Source organism: Acinonyx jubatus, chromosome B4, assembly GCF_027475565.1.
Source record: "Acinonyx jubatus isolate Ajub_Pintada_27869175 chromosome B4, VMU_Ajub_asm_v1.0, whole genome shotgun sequence".
NCBI classification, from domain to species: domain Eukaryota; kingdom Metazoa; phylum Chordata; class Mammalia; order Carnivora; family Felidae; genus Acinonyx; species Acinonyx jubatus.
This window is the reverse complement of record NC_069387.1, coordinates 18,203,180-18,225,020: the sequence shown is the minus strand read 5'-3', so window position 1 is coordinate 18,225,020 and position 21,841 is coordinate 18,203,180. Positions and strand designations below refer to the sequence as shown.

General features: G+C 40.3%; 1 protein-coding gene across 2 annotated transcripts in view; it reads right to left on the bottom strand.

The window, feature by feature from the left end:
* PLXDC2 (plexin domain containing 2) overlaps positions 1-15,531 on the bottom strand; it is a 442,292-nt gene extending 426,761 nt beyond the window's left edge. The window contains exon 1 of one of the 2 annotated variants that reach the window (XM_053225369.1): positions 15,381-15,531. Coding sequence is in view for 1 of the 2 variants with exons in the window: in XM_027073562.2 (XP_026929363.1) it covers positions 14,194-14,305 (112 nt within the window). In the remaining variant the exon portion in view is untranslated. Of the gene's footprint in view, positions 1-14,193; positions 14,328-15,380 lie in introns of those variants that run through there. The other variant, XM_027073562.2, reaches the window with a different exon arrangement.
* Positions 15,532-21,841: the final 6,310 nt, after the last annotated feature.

Sequence of the window (21,841 nt, the reverse complement as noted above, 5' to 3'; positions counted from 1 at the left end):
GTCATCCAACTGATAAATGGCAAAGCCATGGTTTGGACCCAAGCTTGCCTGGCATCAGAAGCATCCTCTAAGAAATAAAAGGCAAGGGAATGATGTCTTTCCCAGAGCCTGTCCCCCACCTCCATCCTGCGAGCCCTCCTCTGGCTTTGCTGCTCCAGTGTAGATCAGGCAGTGGTTTGTCCCCTTGTTACGCTCATGCCTATCACAGTCATCCCACAAGACTCATGCTATGTGTGTGCTCGTCTTCCCCTGCAGATCACCTTCCTGAAGTATAGAAGCCATGTTTTATTTTTACCTAAAACAGGGAACTATGAAATTAAATTGATTGAATGAAAAACATCCTCCAACTGAAATTTTCCCATTGGAAGAACAGCTGAACTAACCTGAAAATTAGGTGATATGAACTTTATAAAGAGATTTCAAATCGTCCTATGAAAATGTCATACATTTAAAGCACACATCACACTTAAGTGGGGATATGGTGGTCCCCAACTTAGGTATAAAGAATATGATTTAGAAGGGCTAGGTTTCCAATTAACATATAAGAGCCTATTTTACTTTTACCAGAGGCATCAATATAATCCTCCCACCCATTAAAAAAATTATTGATTACTTATTGGCTGAATGAATGGATGAATGAGTCAATGCCTTCATTAGAAGTAAAGCAGATATTAGTGGGCTCTACTCAATAAGTTAGGCAAGAATATTTAAATTGAAAACCTACCATGCACTGAGTGCTATGTCTGAAATGTAGTTTTACTCTTCTTGTTTTATTTCAAAATTCTTTTTTTTTAATTTTTTTTTTAACATTTATTTATTTTCGAGACAGAGAGAGACAGAGCATGAGCAGGGGAGGGTCAGAGAGAGAGGGAGACACAGAATCCGAAACAGGCTCCAGGCTCTGAGCTGTCAGCCCAGAGCCTGATGCGGGGCTTGAACTCACGGACCATGAGATCATGACCTGAGCCAAAGTCGGACGCCGAACCAACTGAGCCACCCAGGCGCCCCATATTTCAAAATTCTTAATGGTCTGGAAAATCCCAATAAAAAAGTATTAAGTAAAAATTAAATAAGTATTGGCTGTAGATCAGCTATTGCCTACTTAATGTTTTTGTTTTGTTTTGTTTTGTTTTTCTTTTTTTGCCTCTTAATTCTAGGTACAGATTAATGGACTAACAAAAGCTATGATGTGTCACCCATTAAAGAGTTAAGGCTTCCTCTTTTCTATTGCCTGGAAAGTTTATCTACATCCACAACAAAATAAAATAATAAGAAGTACAGGGCAAATGAAAGACACAAAATAAAACACAGAAAGATTACAAAAATAAGATCCAGGTAAGAGAATTTAATGTGCAAAATGAGAGAGGAACAAAATATTACCTGAGAAAACCAACTTGAAGAAACTATTACAGTCACAACCTTCCACCTGATGTCTGAGATTTGAATTATTTTTAATAGTTACCGAGATGGCACTCCACCAAATGAGCTTATGTTGAAAATTCATTTAACACATATGTCTTGAGTGCCTTCTATGATACACCAAGCAATAGGAGATTGCCAAGAAAAAAAAAAGGAAAGGAAAGCATGGTTCCAACCCTCACGGAGTTTACAGTTTAGTGGGAGAAATAGTCACCCATCAAATAACTATTCAAATAGCAACATAATTTTTAAAAATACGTATTTACTAACACTTTTCAGGGGCAAGTAACCAACTTCAACTCAAAAACTGGAATTTTCTGGTTCATGCTATTGGGAAATCTAAGACTGCCTACACATGGCTTTAGACTTCTATCTTCCCAATGCAGCAACCCCCAGGGGTGTTTAAAAACAAAACAGAAACAAAAACAGAAGTGATCAACATGAACCTGGAGAGGTAAGCCAGGACCAGATTACTGAAGGCCTTGACTTTTTCCCTTGACTAAAAGGGAAGGTTGACTGACTTGATGTCCATGACACATGGGTACAACGAGTACTCACCTGAACAGGTGATGAACTGTCTTGGGGGAGCAAGACACCTATGATAGAAGCTCCAAGGAGAACCCCAGAAGAGTCAGAGAGGACATTCCTAAATGATGGTAAGGTGCTTTCCAGTAGAACGGGGAAAGAGACATTGAGCAGAAAATATCAGTTGTCCACACCATAAAACTAGTATGGAATACAGAAAGAACTTTGGACATGTTTCTAGAAAAAAAATAAAATAGACAAAGGTAATGAAAATGTGCCTGGAGAAGAGCAAATATAACTTGTAGAGAACACAAAGGATGCTGACCAAAACCGACGTAAACTTCACCAAGTGGATCCCATTTGGAAACTTGAAAGGAGTTAACTCACATTACTGAGTCCAGAATTAAGAGATATCTTAGACCCTTTTGTTGAAAAAATATTTAAAAGGCTGCCCAGTGATTTGTATCTGGAAATCTTTCAAATATCTAATCTTAGAGAGTATTTCCTACTTTGCATCTTCAGCTTTGAGATAGCTGGAAAGCTGTTTATGCAAATTTCATGGTTCAATCTCTAATTTTGATTTCATTCATTGTTTAACCATATGTTTCTTTTAAACTATGGGATTCCCTCCAGAAAGGCAAATGAACCAGTTTTAATATTTTTTCAAAAAAAATCAAGTTGCTGGTTTATAAATAATTAAAGTATTAATTAATAAGTATAATTAACTAAAAGTATCATCATTAAAGTATCTGTTCTCCCTAGCTTAATAAATGACTTGATCATCCCTACACTATCATTTGTAAATGAACTCTCAATTCTTCATAAATGCATAAGTTCCTTTATGCTGAAGTCACTCAATCTCTGGCGTGTACATATTTTACTCATTGATATGTAAATCTGAGGCATGTTAAATTATGATTTAGAAATTCTTCCCAAAGAAATATGGAGAAACAAGGTAGGAACAAAATTCTTTGCCTGAGTAATAAATCCAAACAAATACAGTATATCCTATAAGTGGAACACTAACAAGATTCTTTTGTTGAACAAATTTTCAAGGAGGACTTCCTATTCTTGGAGCTAGTGATTCGGTGGTGATCAGTCACATATGGCCTTTCACCTCGGGCAGCTTACAGTCAAATGCAGACAGGACCACACTATTGATGATAAGTGATATCACAAGGACGTGTAGAGTGCACTTTGGCGAGGCATTTGTCTCAAACTAGGAGCTGGCAAACAAACACTAAAAGAAAATTATTCGATGTGCCAAAAATCAAATCCAATACGAGACCTGAAGGGCAAATAGCCAAAGAGAGGAGGAAAGTGTGCTCCAAGAAGGAAAGGCATGTGCAATTTTCCGAGGGGACAGAGTGTTAGGAAATTGGTGAGCAGGAGGCAGGAAGTGATAAATTTGAACTCAGGGAGGGAAGCCAGGACAAAATTATCGAAGGCCTTGCCTCTGGTGTGAGAGCAGCAGGAAGGCAGGAAAGCATTTTCAACAGAGGAGTGGCATAGCCAGATTTGCATTTTAGAAAGAGCTTTCAGGCTGTGGAATGAAGAATGGATTCCAGCAGGACAATTTTGGAGGCAAGGAGTGAAGCTGTTGAAGTAAAGTAGGCTAGGAAAAATGGTGGCCTGCCGGAGCCAGAATAATGGAACTAGGGAATGGAGAAAGGCAGTCTGGAGTCAGACATCAGTGCTTAGTTTTAGAAAAATTAGCTTCTTATTGGCTGTGCCTAGTTTACAAACCACTCTCCTAAAAACAGTTGGAGAAAACTGACATTGCACAAGTCTGACTTCCTGCATCAAGCTGTTTTGCAATGTGCAGACAATGAGACTATAATCTGCAGGATGACTTTGAATCATTGCTTGTTTTTAAAAATATCTAAAATGAACAACAGATGTTAAAAAGATAATGAAGGCTAAATAACAAAGAAATAAAACAGACTGCCTGCCGTGTCAGTTGACTCCTGATTAACAAATATCCAGACCAGTACGCATGAGTGCAGAGCAACAGCCAGTTTTAAACTGTGCTGAGGTAGAGATGCGGTTAGGATTTTCAACTCCAGCAAATTGTAACCACTTAATTTATAAACGCCTGTAGTCTAAATAAAATCATAAATCTATTATCTTTAAATGGTAGTAATTTGTAAAGTGCACTTTCTTTCGATGTAAATCTCCCATGAAATTGATATTAATTAGCTAAAGAGCAAACATTAAGGAGTATCCTAAATGCAGGGGCTTTTACCATTCTCATCAGAGCTGTTTCTTAGGAAGCAGCAAACCTACAGTCTTCCCTGTAACTGCTCTGCTGGTCTAGAGATGGGTTACTGAAAGGGACACTGTGAAAATGTCACAATTTTCACATATTATTTGCCTAGTGCTTACCCCTCGTTTGCAGTAGTTTCCAAGAAGTTAGGAATTAACATTCTTTCCCTCAGTTGAACTCTTTATTTCAATTAACCTATGGTTTCTACCTGGATTTCCTAAGAAACAGTTAGAATGTACCATTAGCTTCATGATGCGACCAGGAAAACAGCACTAGCCCTCCATCTAAGGACATTGTTTCAACTAAAAAAGATCACTGCCAAAGAGTCACTATTAACAATTCGTTAGGAGGTGCCAGGGTACTTGTTCTGGCTTTTACATGTTGTAGTAAAGAAATTACATCGTCTCCAAGTTGTTTAGAAATCGAAATCTTTACTAAATGACTGAGATTTAATGTGATTTCAAACAAAGTCCAACAGAGGATTTAGTGAAAACTGAAAAGTTTATTCCAAATAGATAGTGGAAATGCCAAGAGTCTTCTGGAATACCCATGACACTTCTGAAGATCAAAAACAAGAAGGACAGGTTGGCCCAGCCAGATGTACTTATTATAAAGCTAAAGTAATTAACATCCTGTGATATCCACACAGAGATAATTATCAGGAGTCCCCCCACCCCCCCAGCCTTCATCTTTGAAGTACTTAATCTTGGATGGTCTAGGAGGGCTTGTCCTAGGCACTATCTTTCATAGTACAACATACGTAAGCCAAATAACCCATGAATTATATCTTTAAGTATAAGCTGAGTAACCCCTGCATATGAACATGAAGACAGATGTATGTGAGGATATGGGTAGCAGGCTTGCTCAAACTTTCTCTGACGGATTGCCTGCACTGATTGATGGAAGATGGACAAATCAATGGTGGGGAAATAGCTGGAAGACTGGATAAATCAATTATGGAAAAATCAGGACCAACACAAATGGATGTGTACAAAACAGCAAGTGATGATGTTATTATTATTATATCAAAGTGATGACTTATTACACAATTCAGCCTCAACCAAAATTTTTTTACAACACATTCATCAGTATTTTGCAAGTCTTGCAGTATTAACAGATGTTACCACAATATTCTGATATAGGAAATATTTTAACACATACTTCATGTCAAATGAAATGCTTTCATAAAATTAATTTAATTTGAATTCAAGAAATTTAATCTGAATAAAAGACATTTTTAAAACTATGTAAAAATTTAAAACACAAGTTATAAATCAAAACGGATACAAATATACATCACCCAAGATATGATATCCTATGATATTCAATAAGCTATGAAAATAAAACATGAAGCAGTATCTTTGTAAATACAGAGAGAATGCTTTCAAACTAATATGAAATGATATTTTTTAAAACAAAAGTCAACTTTATTTTTTTTTAAATTTTTTTAACATTTATTTATTTATTTTTGAGAGACACCAAGAGAATTGAGTGGGGGAGGGGCAGAGAGAGAGGGAGACACAGAATCCGAAGCAGGCTCTAGGCACTCAGCTGTCAGCACGGAGCTGGCACAGGGCTCCAGCTCATGGAGGGCAAGATCATGACCTGAGCTGACGCCGGACACAACCGACTGAGCCACCCAGGCGCCCCAAAAAAGTCAACTCTATTTTTACAGGGCATCCAGAGTTTTCAAATCGGTATTAAAATACTCTTTAAACTTTTATTGTGTGAACAAATAACTTCAAATGACTCTCTCTAGTCCCACTCCAAACAAACAAGAACCAAAGAACAAAAATGCAAATACATACTGCTATGTTTCATCATTCAGTTTTTGTTTTTCAGTTTTTCATAGTTCAAGTATGTATATACAGTATACTTTAATTTTAAACATAAAACTATGGAATAGCAAAATAATTAAGAGGTGGATTTTCTTTTTAATCAAAAGCTCAGGGCAGGATTCCTTTATTTGTTTTTAATTTTTTAATGTTTATTTTATTTTATTTTTTAATGTTTATTTTTGAGACAGAGGGAGACACAGCACGAGCTGGGGAGAGGCAGAGAGAGAGGGAGACACAGGATCTGAAGCAGGCTCCAGGCTCCGAGCTGTCAGCACAGAGCCTGACATGGGGCTTGAACTCATGGACTGTGAGATCATGACCTGAGCCAAACTCAGTGCTCAACCAACTGAGCCACCCAGGCACCCCAGGACAGGATTCCTTTAAAGAGTAAGAATCCACACGCAGTAAGAATATGATTCAGTATACCAAAAGTCATTTCACATACATTTTTCCATGAATATCTCACAGTGCAGCTTTCAGAGACGTACTGAAGGAAACGGACAGCAGAAGGAGGAGGGGGACAGTGCAGCCGAAAGAAGTCAAGTACAATACCGGACTTGCTCCCCCTGCACCTGCAGTAAGGTCAGTGGGCTCTTTTGACCAAACAAATGAACAACTTACCAGTTAAGTAATCAGATTTGTTGTGTCAGGGCCAGCTATGGTCTGTTTCGGGAGAGAATTAAGCAAATATGCATACTAGGAATACACCCTACAAGACCATTTCACATCTTGAAAATCATGATTATTTGTGAATTTCATATTCTAAAGTGATAAGTTCTGCCTCTATCTTGCTTCTCTTTTAGGGTTTAGGGAAATCATCGTTTTATTGGATGTTCGGATTATGGATTCAGAGAGAAAAAGTCGGGAGCTACCGTTACCAACAGATCCATGTACAAAATCAACAACTGTGTTAACTCAAAAACTACTACCTAAAAAAACATCAGTGCCTGCTGAATATTCCAGATTCCAAGTGGACCAAAGAAAACATCATCCTTATGGAAATAAATAAGGATGTACTTACCAAGCCTCATGCTTAAAGAAAATATGCCAGCTTTATTTACTCTTCTCCTGTCACTGACCACTCCAGGGAGTATGTAGAAAATTGACTTTTAAATATTCTGATTTTTATGCAGTTTATCCACAGGGCAAATTCTTGACATTCTTTCTGTATTCTCAAAGCCTTGGTGAGCTAAGCACCTTACCTACAGGATGAGACCTTGAGCAATATGAATTCTAGGAAAATTTTCCAATTAATTCGTGAAAAATAGTAGGTGAGGAGAGGGAGGAACTCAGCAAAAAGACTCCAGAAAAGTAAAACGGAAGTCATCCTGCAATCCTTGCCTTTATGACCCTCTCAGCAAAGCCACAGGCCGTTCTCTACTCTAACGTCTGAAGCAGAAGCAGTGACTATCGCCCGATTTTAATTTAGAAGAGGAGAGCTACCCGTGCTCGCATCTGTTTGGATGACCTCGGGAGGAAGGGATTACAAATCTAGATTTCAAAGAAGGCCACACAGTCCAACTGCATATTCAGATCTGCAGTCTTTAACAGGCTATACTAATTCCAAACAGGTCCCTGAGGAGAGCTCAGATTCTATTTAAATACCCAAATCTGTACCATCACGCTCTATCTCACCACCTGTTTAATTCACGGGGGCAAATAAGAACCTGCCAAAGAACAAATACAAAATGAGTTCAAAGTCCGGGTACCACATAATGTAGAATATTTTATATTCTGTTCTCTCCTCAGATATTATTGTGCTAATTTGACCAGGCAATATGTGACACAAGAAAGAGGGGGAGAAACTGGCTTAATAAAAGCATCACTACTTAGTCTGTCATTCTTCAGGAACTTCCTCAGTTGAACAGAAGCATTGTCTGGAGGATAGTGAGGGAAGACATCCCGTGCGAACCCTAGTGAAGAAGAAAGACTTCTCAGAGCGCAGTACTGTAAAGAGATAATTAAAGCTTTGACAAAATGTGCTTGGGATAAAGGCAGAGGCCTGGAATTAGTCGGATTAAAAGAAAGCTGAAAAGCAACTTAGTAATATACAGCTTTACATAGTGCGGTGATTACTTTTTATTTACTTATTTCCCATCTCTGCAACAAAGACAAGACAAGATTTTAAGTGAGTAAAATTGGGCAAAAATAAAGAAGGGTAGGAAAGAGAACGGGTCGCCTGGGTGGCGCAGTCAGTTAAGCATCTGACTCTTGATTTCGGCTCAGGTCATGATCTCACAGTTTGAGCCCCATGTTGGGCTCTGTGCTGACAGGGCTGAGCCTCTTTCTCTCTCTCTCTCTCTCTCTCTGTCCCTCTCTCTGCCCCCCCCCCACATGGGCTCGCACGCTCTCTCTCTTTCCCTCTCTCAAAATAAATAAATAAATAAATATTATGTTTTAAAAAGAAGTATGAAAGACAAGATGGTAAACTAGTCCACAAAAATTGAAGTCCAGAAAGTATATATACTTGTTGGAGGGAAGCTACAAATTGTGCTCTGAGCTTTCAGGAAACCAGATTTTAAAAGGTAATGCATCTGGTCACTATGCATCATGTCCAGAAAATAGAAACAACCTAATTCAGAAGAACAACTCTATCTGTTATTAAGATACAAGATTTCTCTCCTTTTCTCTCTCCCTCTCTCTCTCTCTCACCGCCCTCCCCTACTGGGGGAGCAGACACTGCAGAATGCACTGCATGGTGCCACCAACACCCCCAAAACCACCACAACATGTTTTATAAGATCACTTTATTTATTTATTTTTAGTTTTTTAATTAATTATTTTTACTTTGTTTTCTTCAAAGGCCTCCTTCAGTGTAGGTTAATGGCATGAGGCCTGAGCATAATTCAAGAGTAATTTCACAACGAACTAAAACTGTTAAATTATTTAATAGTGTTCATCTCTGCCGAAAATACATCACCATTATATGTCTATATGTACATATAGGCATATACAGTTTCATATATATATATGCACACATATGTGCACACATATACACAAACGCACGTATTGTATTTAAAGGTGTTAGGTTAAGAACATGAGTAAAAATTCATTCAGAAACCAGATGTATAATTGAGTGACAGAATAAACTTTTTAAAAGTAAAAAAACCTTAGTGAGGTAAAAACCTTAATAGAAGGTTTAAGGTAAATATTATCCACCACAAGCATTATGACAGTTCAGCAGACCCCTGGATCCTACTCTCTTGTTTTAAACGATCAGTTCTACAAAACCTGTCTGTATATTCATTTCCAACTTATTGGTGGGAAAAGTCATAAACAGGGTAAACAAGTACTTTTCAGAAGTCTCCCAAGGTGACATTCAAACCAACAGTCCAGTTTGAACTACCATTCCATTCAGTCCGGTCAGTTCAACAGCTATTTATTGCATGCCTGTGTGGGAGATGCCTTGGGGGATTCAGAAGTGAACGGACCATGACCCTACAGAACACGATCTATGGTGTAAGAAAGTATATGAAAGAGATACAGAAATGGAATGGAGGGAAACAACTCTTCCAATATCAAGCAGATTCAAACAAACGAGTGCCTTTAAAAAGGTACAGAAGTTCCTGAGGGTTCTGAGATGGCACATTCTTTTGTGAACTGTGTCACTTGAGATAAAAGCCTATAAGAAAAAGCAGATGGACCAATGGAGATGCATGAGGGAAGAAGGTGAAGGAGGAAAGGAAAAGAGGTAGTAAGTAACACAGCACCTACTCAGGGGAGATCAAGGAGCCTCAACTGGTGAGAGTGTTCAGAAACGGGGTGGGAAGGGAGAGCTGAAACAGTAGGTCCAGGCCACATGATAATGATCTTGGAGGCCATGGTGAAGAGACAGTATTTAATGTGGTAGGAAACCGCTCAAGACTTCAGATCTCATGATCACAGCTGCTGATCAACTCACTAATCTTCATAAATATTCCGCTTCTACAACAGGAAATATCTTTTAGGAAGCAAAAAAACAGGGACAAAACTAATTGAAAAGAATCCACTTTGTCTACTTCTCTGCAGGCAGAGAAGAAACCTGTTTGGAGCAAATTAGTATCTTCTGTTACTAAGTTTTACTCAAGTACTTTCTACTTGATAAAAATCTGTTTCTGAAGATCAAACTTAACAAATGCATAAACTGTCCTACTTATAATAACTTCAAATCTCTGTGCAGACATCCATGAACTAAAAATCTTATCCATCCTTAGGCTTCAATTTGTATCTGTTCTCTAAAAGAAAAAAAAACTCACATTTTGTGTTTTAAAAAATTTTGTATGGAAACATGAGTCACTGATTTATTAAAAATCAACCTAGAGCTCTTGGGTGGCTCAGTCGGTTAAGTGTCAACTCTTGATTTTGGCTCAAGTCATGATCTTGCACTTTGTGAGTTTGAGCCCCACATCAGTCTCTGCCCTAGTAGTGAGGAGCCTGCTTGGGATTCTCTCTCTCCCATTCTCTCTACCCCTCCCCCTCCCAAAATAAAATAAAATAAAATAAAAGTCAACCTACCATTTGTTCATTAATCTGACCCAGGTCTACTTTATAGAGGATATTCACTTGATTAACCTTCTGTTATAATTTTCTCTTCCAGTATATATGCAAACAGAAAATTTATACTAATGACAGTATGTCTCAACAGAGATACTCTCATACCAAACTCCACAAGTTAGTAACATTTCAAACTAAGTCTTTTAACTCCAACGAAAGCAGAAAATAATAGAAAAATATCCCACTAGAGAAACAACTAAAATAAATGTAAATGACCTGCTAAAAATAAACTATTTCCCTCCAGTACATAGCAATATTAGAAAGTTTAAATAGCAAAAGTTCCCTGGAGTCCTAAACTATTTTTGCTCTCTATATAGTGGTATTGAACTTCCTTGTTGCATTAAGTCACATTTAAGAGTAATAACCAGGCCAAAATAACTCCATAATTTCAGGCCTTTTTTCCCTATTTACATTTTAGAAATCTTCAAGACATTAACACATCTTTCTCCTTTGACATGGTTAATAAACTGTTTTTCACTTATAGGATATAGGAACAAATGTATAACAATACAAAGAAGATTTCCGATTTCTAGAATTTAGAACTATTCTGAGTTTATTTTTCTCTAAATATTGGTGTTGATAAAAACTATTTAATATGGCATATACTTTTCATCTATGTGTAGATTACATTCAATCCTAAAGATAAATTCATTACATAATGAGCTTTTCACTGTAAGAGAGAGATTTGAAAGCTATGTTGTTGAGAATTCCACAATAATTTGCTAGAAACGTCCAGCATTGATACAAAAGAAGGTATTTGAATTTTTCCACTGTACAAATGCACCACAAGAATGTATTCAAAGTATAGATCTTTATGGGGTGCCTGGGTGGCTCAGTTGGTTGTGTCTGACCTCGGCTCAGGTCATGATCTCGCCATTCGTGGGTTTGAGCTGAGCACTGGGCTCTGTGCTGACAGCTCAGAGCGTGGAGCCTGCTTCAGATTCTGTGTCTCCCTCTCTCTCTACCCCTCCCCCACTCATGCTCTGTCTCTCTCTGTCTCTCAAAAGTAAATAAACATTTAAAAAAATTTTTTTAAGTATAGATCTTTACATGTAGAAGGTGCTATATAAATGTTGAATGAAAAGTTAATTTCAATGAACATGGGAAATAAACACTAATTATTATAAATTGCCACTCATTTACGTGTGGTAAGCTGAAATGTCCAAAACATACTGCGCATAGGAAAAACAAAGTATTGAAGATCATTAATCTGAGAGATTTGGGAAAGAATGGGAATAGGAGAAATTAGCAGTTCCTCTGCCCTCTGGTGGCAATAAAATCAACTGCAGCATTTTCTAAAGTAATACATAATTAAATGTCCCTGTTATGAAATCAGATTTTTTTCTCCTGTGCCAAAATGTCTGTGATAAAAATCCTGATTGCTACATGGCAAATTTCAAGACTGTTGGGCTCTTTAAAATTTTTCCCATAGTGATATTTTAGCATGTTTACAAAGGAAATTATTTTTTCTTCTATTTCATTGCTATATTGTATTTATAGGAAAGAAAATGTAACCATTTAACTCCAAGATTACTCAAAAACTGTATGTAGACTGATATCCAGTAAAGAAGCTACTTCAGTTTGCAATAAATCTCCAAAACACTTACTAAGAAATTTAAAACTATTCATTTTTTACTCAATCCTATAAAAATATGGGTTTCTAGAGTAATTTTCCACCACAGGTACTAGTTTATAATTAGTTTATAATACCTGTACATTTATGTTGGGCAATTTAGGTATTTTATAATCCCCACAGCTTTTAATTATCTGGCCAATTGCAGAGTGAATGTTCACTCATCCTCAATTTGATAACTTAGAAATGTATACATATTCTTTTCTCAGTAACATACTATTAATGAAAGAAGTTCGGAAAAAATAAACATCTGCTGATCTTTTTTTTTTTCTTCTGTAAATGCATTATTTACAGAAATTTCAAATAAACAACTTTGGAATCTATTTTGGCATACACGTCTCTCTAACCTCCTTTGGGATGAATTGTTTTCTTTAAGCATTTACTTATTTCATGAATGTGGCCATACCATATCAATATCATAGGGTAAAAGTCTTAGTGTTTTTTTTCCAACCAATTAAATGTATCAGACAAACAAGATAATCTACTGATGTACCTAGTAAAGAACAAGCTATGTCCATCTATGCAGAACAAAACTATATGTGACCAAGACAAATCAACATCAAGAAAATTGGGGTTTTAAAGTGTTTCACAGTTTTAAAAGCGTTGTCATCATGTTGCCCCCTCCTCCCATCCCACACACCCCTCCAATCATAAATTGGAGCGCAGAGTCAGAATCTGTGCGTTCTCTATAAGAATTTACACCAGGGGCAGAGACAGTGTTTTTAGCTGATTTCTAGGTCTCAGATTGGTGAATTTCATTCAAGGACTTTCTCCAAGATTCACCTCACTTGGAATCCCCAGGTGACCTCGGTAAGCTTCCATCTGCGACTTTCATGCTTGACATTTGCAGACACATGTATACTTTCTGAGGAATCACTAACCACCACCACCACCACTACCCCAGACTTCAGAATTAAAACAAAACAAAATCTTGATTACGCTCATCAGAAAGTTTGTGTTTTCTTTTTTTCTCCAAGTGTATTTTGTTCATTTCACCTCCTCTCCCAAGTCTAACCTGAGTTCACAAATTTCTGACAAGGTTCTCTCTGCCTGAGGGGCAGAAAGGGTGAGCAGGCACCCAGTTCTCAGAGGGCAGGGTCGCGGGAGGCACCTGAAACCCCGGCTTGGCTCCCAGCCTGCGAGAGCCAGCGGGTCGCGGGCGGGGTGTTGCTACGCCGGCTCCGCGCTGGCTCCGGGGGCGCGGCTCCCGGCTGGACGCGAACCTGGCTGGCAACGACCCGGAGCCACCACAGGGTAGATGCGAAGGCCGGGTCTCCGCGCGGGGGCAATGTCAGGGCACTTGGACGAACCCCGGACGCGTTCAGGCCTGTCTGCGAAGGCGGCCGGTGGAGGACAATGGGGGCAGGCATTGGTCTCCAGAGGCGCGCCCACCCCATTTCTGCCACCTCCTCCCCTCCTCGGCGCCGCGCCGCACCTACCCCGCCCCGCTTCCAGAGCCCGTTCAACCCCAGACTGCGAAAGGGAACTAAGGTGGGGATCGCGTGGGGTAGAAAGGTGCGGCCACAGGAAATTTTCTACAGCTGGGGGGAACCCTGCAATCCCCAGCTGCCACTACGTCCCCCACCCACGGCCCCCATCACGCACTCGCTTAGTTTATCGCGGCAGCAGAGAAGCAGGAGGAGCCAGAGAGGAGACTTCCCAGAGATGCCAGTTCTGGGAAAGGTATCTACAGAAGGTTTGCTCTTACACACCAGAGCCCTCTCTGGGCGACTTGGGGAGACAGTACCACCCCCTGTCGCTCAGGTGAAGGAAGCCCGAAATCCTCAAGAAAACCTCCAGTCCCCTTCTCTAACCAACCCCCTCCTCCCCATTCGGAAAGCCCAAGTTTACCCCAAAGCAATTGCAATAACTTTCCCAAGGGCAGACAGATGAGGTGGGGGTGGGTTGAGAATGGAGGGGGGAGTGCCAGCGAAATCTTCAGTTGCGCAAAAAAATCAACAAGCTAAAGTGCATCTTACCATTGATTTGGTTTCCAGGCTCCCCTTCAGTGAACTGAAAACGGTCCATTAAAAAGTGGCAAAGTAACACAACTCCTGCAGCGGCCAGGTCTGCCCTCGGGAACCTCGCCATGCCGCCGCCGAGACCTCCCTCCCCCTCCCCGCCAGTCCTTCCCAGGCGCCGGGTGCTTGGAGGCTCCGAGTGGGAATCGGGACGATGGGGACGCTGGGGCCAAGCGCTGCGGACCGGTCTGGCTGGACCTGGAGGCCTTTGTAAATTTCGATGGGATTTCACACTCGGGAGCTGGGAAGAGGAAGGGAGAGCGAGGGGGAGTGCAGTCCTCTCCGGACCTCCGGGTCTCTCTTCGCAACTTGCCACAACACTCGCAGCCCTCACCCCAGACACAGGACACCAACGGCGGGGAGGAAAGGCCACTTGCAGCCGGGGCTCGCAAACTCTCGGTTCCGCACAGGCAGCGCCACCCGGGTGCCCGCAGACAGTGGCTTCCGAGCCCCCGCGATATGCTCCACTGGGTTCAAAATAGATCTAATTCCACAGCCAGCGCGGCTGCCTCCTCCAAATCCAAGAGGGCTGTCGGCTCACAAGGAACTTTCCCCAGTGTTGGGATGGCCCTGGCGGGAGGTTTGGGTTTGCGGGAAGGGGGTTAATGTGGGCTGGCGAAACCCCTCCAACAAGTTTTTCTTCTTTTCTTCGCCCTACGCAGGGCGCGCGTCCTTTCTCGCAGCCAGAGGGATGGGCAGCTCTAAAGAGCTGAGCCCAGTGAAGGCTCAGGCTGCAGCAGTCTAAGGTCCGAAGCCAGAAAAAAAAAAAAGAGAGAGAGAGACAGAGAGAGAGAAGAAAAAGAAAAAAAAAAGAAAAGAAAAAGAAGGAGGGGAGGAAGAGGAAGAAGAAAGAAATGGGGGGCGGGGGAGTCAGGCCAAAACCTATCGGGAAAGGGTTCCTCCTGGCTAAGGAGGAGGTGGCCACAAGCCCCGCCGAGCCCCGGGAGTTTGGTGGCGGAGGAGGCGCCGCCGCCGCCGCCGAGCTCCCCCGCGCTTCTGCTCCACACTTTGGGGAGGGAAGGCAGCTTGCAATTTGCCAGATCTGCCGCTGCACCCTCCTCCCTCCTCCCTCCCCCCCCCCCCCCCCCCCCCGCTCCTTCAGGCTTCTCCCACCTTCCTCCCCGAAACCAGCAGCTAGCACCGACCTGTCCAATGGCTGCACTTTCCTCGGGGCTGGCAGTAAAGTCGCCGAGAGATTAAGCCGGAGGAGAAAAGCAAGGGGGAGTGAGAGGGCAACTCCAGCCCTGCGCGCCCCCAGCAGCCTACTGCCCGGAGAGTCGGGAGAGAAGGCGAGAAAGGCGAGCGAGCTAGGAGCCCAGCGCCCCGCTGCACCTCCGCGCCGCCGGGGCGCCATCCTGCACTCGGCTCTTGCCCTTTACAGCCACACCAGCGGCGCCTTCGCCCACCTGGCCTGCAGGCCTCCTTCGCGCGGGGCTGCGGAGGGTCTTAGCCCCCCGCACGGTACCCAGCAGACACCAGACGCTGGCGGGGTCTCCCTGGGCGCTATAGGGTTAATTACAGTTCGCCATTCCCGGGAGGACGTTTGTAGCAGTTGGGGTGTGAAGAAAGCAAACCCGAGTGAGTTCTGCTACTGACCACGAAAAACCCCTTCGGACCCCAGACCCGCGAGACCGGAGGAAGAAGGTAGCGCGCGACAGCGTGGTCCCGCTGCCGCTGCTGCTTTGTAAAGTGTCCGCCGGAGGGAAAGCGAGAGTTTAAAGAAACAGGAGGCCCATTGAATTTCCTACGGGGGCTTTTAACAGGCATTCGCTCCCTAGTTTGGTTTTTGTTTTTTCAGCTCCAGGATGTGCTTCAGCCTTAACCCTTCCCAGCCCTCTCGCTAATTTACATCTTACTTCGCTTAACCTCATTTTAAAGGGACAAATACAAAGAAAAGTGGAAAAGCATTTTGGTTAAAAATACAGATTCTTGACCCAGATTGGCTGGATTGGAATAACACCTCCTCCCACTAAATGGCCAAGCCTCTTCGCAATTGCTCTCATAGTGCCTCAGTTCCTCATCCATCAAATGGGGAGAATTGTGGTAATGCCCTTATAAGGTCGTATTGAACTCAATGAGTTATTACTATAAACTTAAAGAATTGAAAACAGTGCCTGTGCAAAGTACATGACTTTATGTCTCTTAAGAGAGACAGGAGAGGGAGGAAGTCCTGAATCAGTGGAGAGCTTGCATCAGTGTTCTTAAATTCAAAAGTCTTTCAGTCTATTCTTGCCCACCCTATTCCATGCTCTGAAAAGTTTATGGATGCTATTAATGAGCACTTGTGAAAATGAACAAAAGCAACCTAATTCAAAACGGAGTCAGAGGCGATGAAGGCAAGGGTTCTCACCACATATCACTTTTGCAGCCTACTTCACATACCCCAGCAGTTAGAAGCTTACTTTACTTACCCTAGGAGGATAAGGAAGATTTTCTCCTTGCCCAGAAATAACCTAGAAGAAAAACCACCACCACTCAGCCAATGAGGAGCTGCAACCCTGAACTCTTCCTCTCCTCCAATAACCCTTCCTTCAAAACAACCAAATCCCTCTTGTCCTCTCCAAAGGCAAGCCCTTCTCCTTTGTTCTTCAGACTTGCCTATGGTTTGTCATAGCAAGCATGTCCCAAACCACAGTTCCTCTACTATTCCTAAATAAACTTGTCTTTGCTGGTTAAATAACTGGCAATTTCATTTCTAAGACTGACACGCCTTAATTTTGTCACAAAACCCACTGGAAGTGGGTCTGGATAATTAAACTACTCTGCTAATTTGATACAAAAAGAATGGCTCTCCGATGGCTACTTAGCTAGTGAGAAGGGAAACAGGAGGTGTAACATGTTTTTCATAATCCAATATTCAGTTTGCTATTTATATCAGAAATATATATGTACACACACACACACACACACATAAACATGTTGTGCATACACACTGTATTATGCCAAGAACCTTGCTCTCTCCTGAGCTTTCTCACAACTTGATTTCCTCACTGTACTTAAGAAATCTGGTTCTTTCATTTCTGCTTAACTGAGAGTTTGTAAGTTCTATGTAACATTACAACAAAATTTGAGTACCTGAGATACTTATCGGTTTAACATCAAGTTGGAAAACAATTTTCTAATCAAAATTTGGTTCTTATTTAATTGATGTTGAGTTTTTTATCTGCATCCCTAGTGAGCTCATTACTTCATAAATCCATGTGGAAAGCTTCCTAAAATGTTCTGCACAACTCCAATTCCCATTACGTGCAAAATTATAAGAAACCTACCAGGAGCCATCTCAGGAAAGCATGACTTCTTTTTAGTCTGGGATATTTCCCTCTACTTCCACAGTTGATTTAAAAAAAGGGGGGGGGGTGCCTCCTTTTTTTTTTTTTTGAGAACAAAGTCCTATCTCTCCCTAGTATCATTTTGTTCCTTTTATTCTTTATTATTATGTATGCAAATTAGGAGTGTTTATTTTCTTGTTCTTTGTTGTCATCAATGCTTTCTCCTCCTGATTAAAGCTGTATACCTTAAATGGAAGTTTGATGCCAAAAACTGAAAGGAAGCCAAGTGGTAACTATAGTTATAGTTACATATAACTATAATGTAAAGGTTATATATATAACCTTTACATTATAACATTATAACAGTCATTCAGAGTTAAATGGAAAAAGTTGACTGTCCTCATACAATCCTGGCTAATTAAAAGCAGCGTATTTTGTGGCCTAAATGATTTCAGTTTGCAGTATACATTTCACTACAGTATTATTGTCTATTTCAACTTCATGGAGACAAATTAAGGTGTCTTTGTGAAGAAAGGTTCCTTTTCCACCTGACTTGAAAGAGGAGTTCTAATGAGTGAGGCTCATTTCTATTTACTATAGATACAAGAACTGAATTGCTGTTTTTTTTACTCACTAGCTTAATGTTAGCTAACCTCTCAAGGAACAAATGAATCAGGAATCTTAAAGGAGTAATACTTGAGTTCTTTGTCATGACAAAGATCTGGAATTCATAGAACACTCTTCTTTAAAATCTTAAGATCATAGATCAGAATCATTGTCAGCAACATAGAACTTTAAGCAGACCCAAGCTAATGTCTGTATAGATTTCGAATCTGTTTGCAACCCTTCATTTATACCAACCTTCAGGAAGATTTTTTCACATTCCAAGGGCAGTACTATCTGTATAAAGGCGATTACAATTACCCATCTCATCCTACCTCCAACTCTAATCTTGCTATGTTTCCAAGGACCTGTCCTAAATTGAAACTTGGCTAATGAGATACTCAAGAAAATATCATGCTTCCTTGGAAAAAAAACAAGATGCAGCTTAGGCTGTAGAGTACCTACCATTTATTACAATATATTTTTTATTGTTATTTCAGGAAATAGTTTTTGTCCATTTTAATAAGATCTGTTAAAATTTTCTACAAGTCAGTCAGATAAAGGGAAATTGCTATCAGTGGATTGCTTTTACTGAGTCCTAAGCTAATATTATAACCTTTTCCCCTAGGTCTATGGCATTTCCTCTCCCTCCTCATTTGATAGGGCTATTTTTTTTGATCTCTGATACAAAATTACAAGACTCATTTGTTCATCTTGGCTGACTTCTGCTCTCAGAATCAACCAGAATTACATTATACTGTTGATGGATATTTCAGCTTTTTTCTCTTTTGTAGTTTTAAGTAAAAATTTTGTGAATAGAGTGTTTCTGGATCAAATGAGCATTAAAAAAATATCACCTAACAGCTAGTATCACTTTTTTTATAGAAACATTTAACATGAAAGAATACTTAATGCCCTTTCTCCTCATATCAATACTACATTTACTATTTAGATGAAATTAACAACATAATTACATTTTGCTCATTCATAATGAAACAACATACTGCATTAAAATTTCATTCATGTTTATACTGTCTTCCTTCTAAAGTAAATAAGCTAAAGTGTTCTTAATCAGTTAATAGCAAAATACAAAAATATGCAATTTGTAGTAGTAGAAAAGGAACTACTAAATGGGATTATTAAAAATAAGTATTAAAAAGTAGGAGCATCATCTTACATTTCTTTTTAAATAGCAATAATGTGTAATAGAAACATATACCTTATTCATTCCTCAACTGTACTCAAGGATAAGTTAAAATCCTGCATTTTTCAAAAAAGGAAAAATGGGCAAGTGTTCAGCAAGCACTTAGTGGATTAACAAATGAAATGAACATGTTAAAGAATATTTTGCACAATGTGTAATAATGGAGCACGTGGAAAAGTTCTGAAAATGTTGACTGTTGTGGATGTCGTTGTTAGCCGTATATACTATCCAGAGTTTTCTGAACTGATCAAAGTGTCTGAAGTACAGGAAATCTGTCACCCAAGGGTCAGCCCCACCAGCAGTTGTGCTTCTGTGGAGCCCCTGGTGGAGGCTATAATCGCTCCAGCAGAGATGACAAGGCTGTTGTGTCTGCTGCTGGAATGCTCAACACCACACATTGCCAGGACCAACCTCTGATCTTCAGTCCTGATGCTTTGTTCTGCATTTCCTTTACTTATCTTGCATTCATCTTGTCTTCCTGTCCTATAAATTATCTCTTTTTATTTTCATTTTTACTATATGAATTTTTATTGATATGTAATTCACATAATTTAAGATTAACCCTTTTAGGGGTGACTGGGTAGCCCAGTCAGTTACATCTGACTCTTGATTTCAACTCAGTGCATGATCTCACAGTCCTGAGATCAAGCCTTGCGTAGGGCTCAGCGCTAAGCATGGAGCCTGCTTGAGATTCTCTCTCTCCTTCTGCCTCTCCCCTGCTTGCACTCTCTTTCTCTCAAAAAAAAAAAAAAAAGGATTAACCCTTTTAAAGTTACAGAGGTTTTTAGTATAATCACATTACGAAATCAAAGCAACCATCTAATTCCAGAACATTTTCCTCACCCCCCCCCCACCCAAAAAAAATTATACCCATTAGCAGTCACTCCCTGTTCTCATTTCCTCCACAATGCTTGGCAACCACTAACCTACTCTCTGACTCGATGGATTTTCCTATTCTAAACATTTCACTTAAATGGAATCTACAATATGTGGCCTTTTGTGTCTCACTTCCCTCACTTAGCATGGTTTCAAGGTTCATTCATGTTGTAACATGTATCAGTACTCTCTTCCTTTTTAATGCCAAATAATATTCCATTGAAGGGATCTATGACTTTTTTACATACATCAGTTGATGAATATTTGATCTGTTCCCACTTTATGGATGTTATGAATGATGCTATGAACATCCATGTACTATTATTGCAATTTGTAGGGACTATTGTATAGTACAATTTGTAATATTATTACAATTTGCTCCAGCTCTTTAAGGTCTTTGATCCATCCTGATTAAATATTTGTATACAGTGTAAGGAAGGGGGCTAAAATTATTCTTTTGAATATGGGTAAATAATTGCCTCAGCTATTTGTTGACAAGGGTATTGTTTTCTCATTGAATGAACTTGGCATCATTGTTGAAAATCGGTTGGCCATAAATACGTGGAGTTTGTATCTTGACTCTCAATTCTATCCCATTAATCTATATGCCTAGCCTAGTGCCAGTACCAAACTGTTTTGGTTACTGTGCAAAAATGGTAGTTGGAATTCTAGTAGGGATTACATTTAATCTGTAAATTAATTTGGAGACAACTGCCATTTTGACAATATCAAATCTTGTAATCCATTTACATGGGATGTTTTTCCCCTCTTTCAAAATTGTTCTGAAGTTTCAGTGCATTTGACCTTGCACTTACTTGCTATATTTATTGCTAAGTGTTTCATTATTTTGCTACTATTATGAATGACATTGTTTTCTTAATTTCACTTCTAAAGTGTTCATGGCTAATATATTAGTTTCCTAGGCAGCCAAAACAAAATTGCTACAGACTGGGTGGCTCAAACAACATAAATTGATTTCCTCACAGTTCTGGAAATGAGAAGTCCAAGATCAACATCTCAGCAGGTTTCATTTTCTCTCAGGCCTCTCTCTCCTTGGCTTGCAGCTAGCCATGTTCCGTACCCTCATGTGGTCTTTGGTCCATGCAAGTACATCCCTAGTTTCTCTCTGTGTGTCCAAATACCCTCCTCTTATGAAGACACTAGTCAGATTGGATAAGGGCCAGGGATGCCCGGCTGGCTCAGGCAGTAGAGCATGTGACTCTTATCTCCAGGTATAAGTTAGAGTCCTCTTAAGGTGTCGAGATTATTTGAAAATAAAATCTTGGGGCGCCTGGGTGGTTCAGTTGGTTAAGCGGCCGACTTCAGCTCAGGTCACGATCTCACAGTCCCTGAGTTCGAGCCCCGCGTCGGGCTCTGGGCTGATGGCTCAGAGCCTGGAGCCTGTTTCCGATTCTGTGTCTCCCCCTCTCTCTGCCCCTCCCCCATTCATGCTCTGTCTCTCTCTGTCTCAAAAATAAATAAAACGTTAAAAAAAATTTTTTTTAAAATAAAAATAAAATCTTAAAAAAAAAAAACTGGATAAGGGCCTACCCTCCAGGCCTCATTTTAACATTAATATCCTTTTTAAAGGACCTATCTCCAAATATAGTCACATTCTGAAATACGGGGATTAGTATTTCAACATATGCATTGA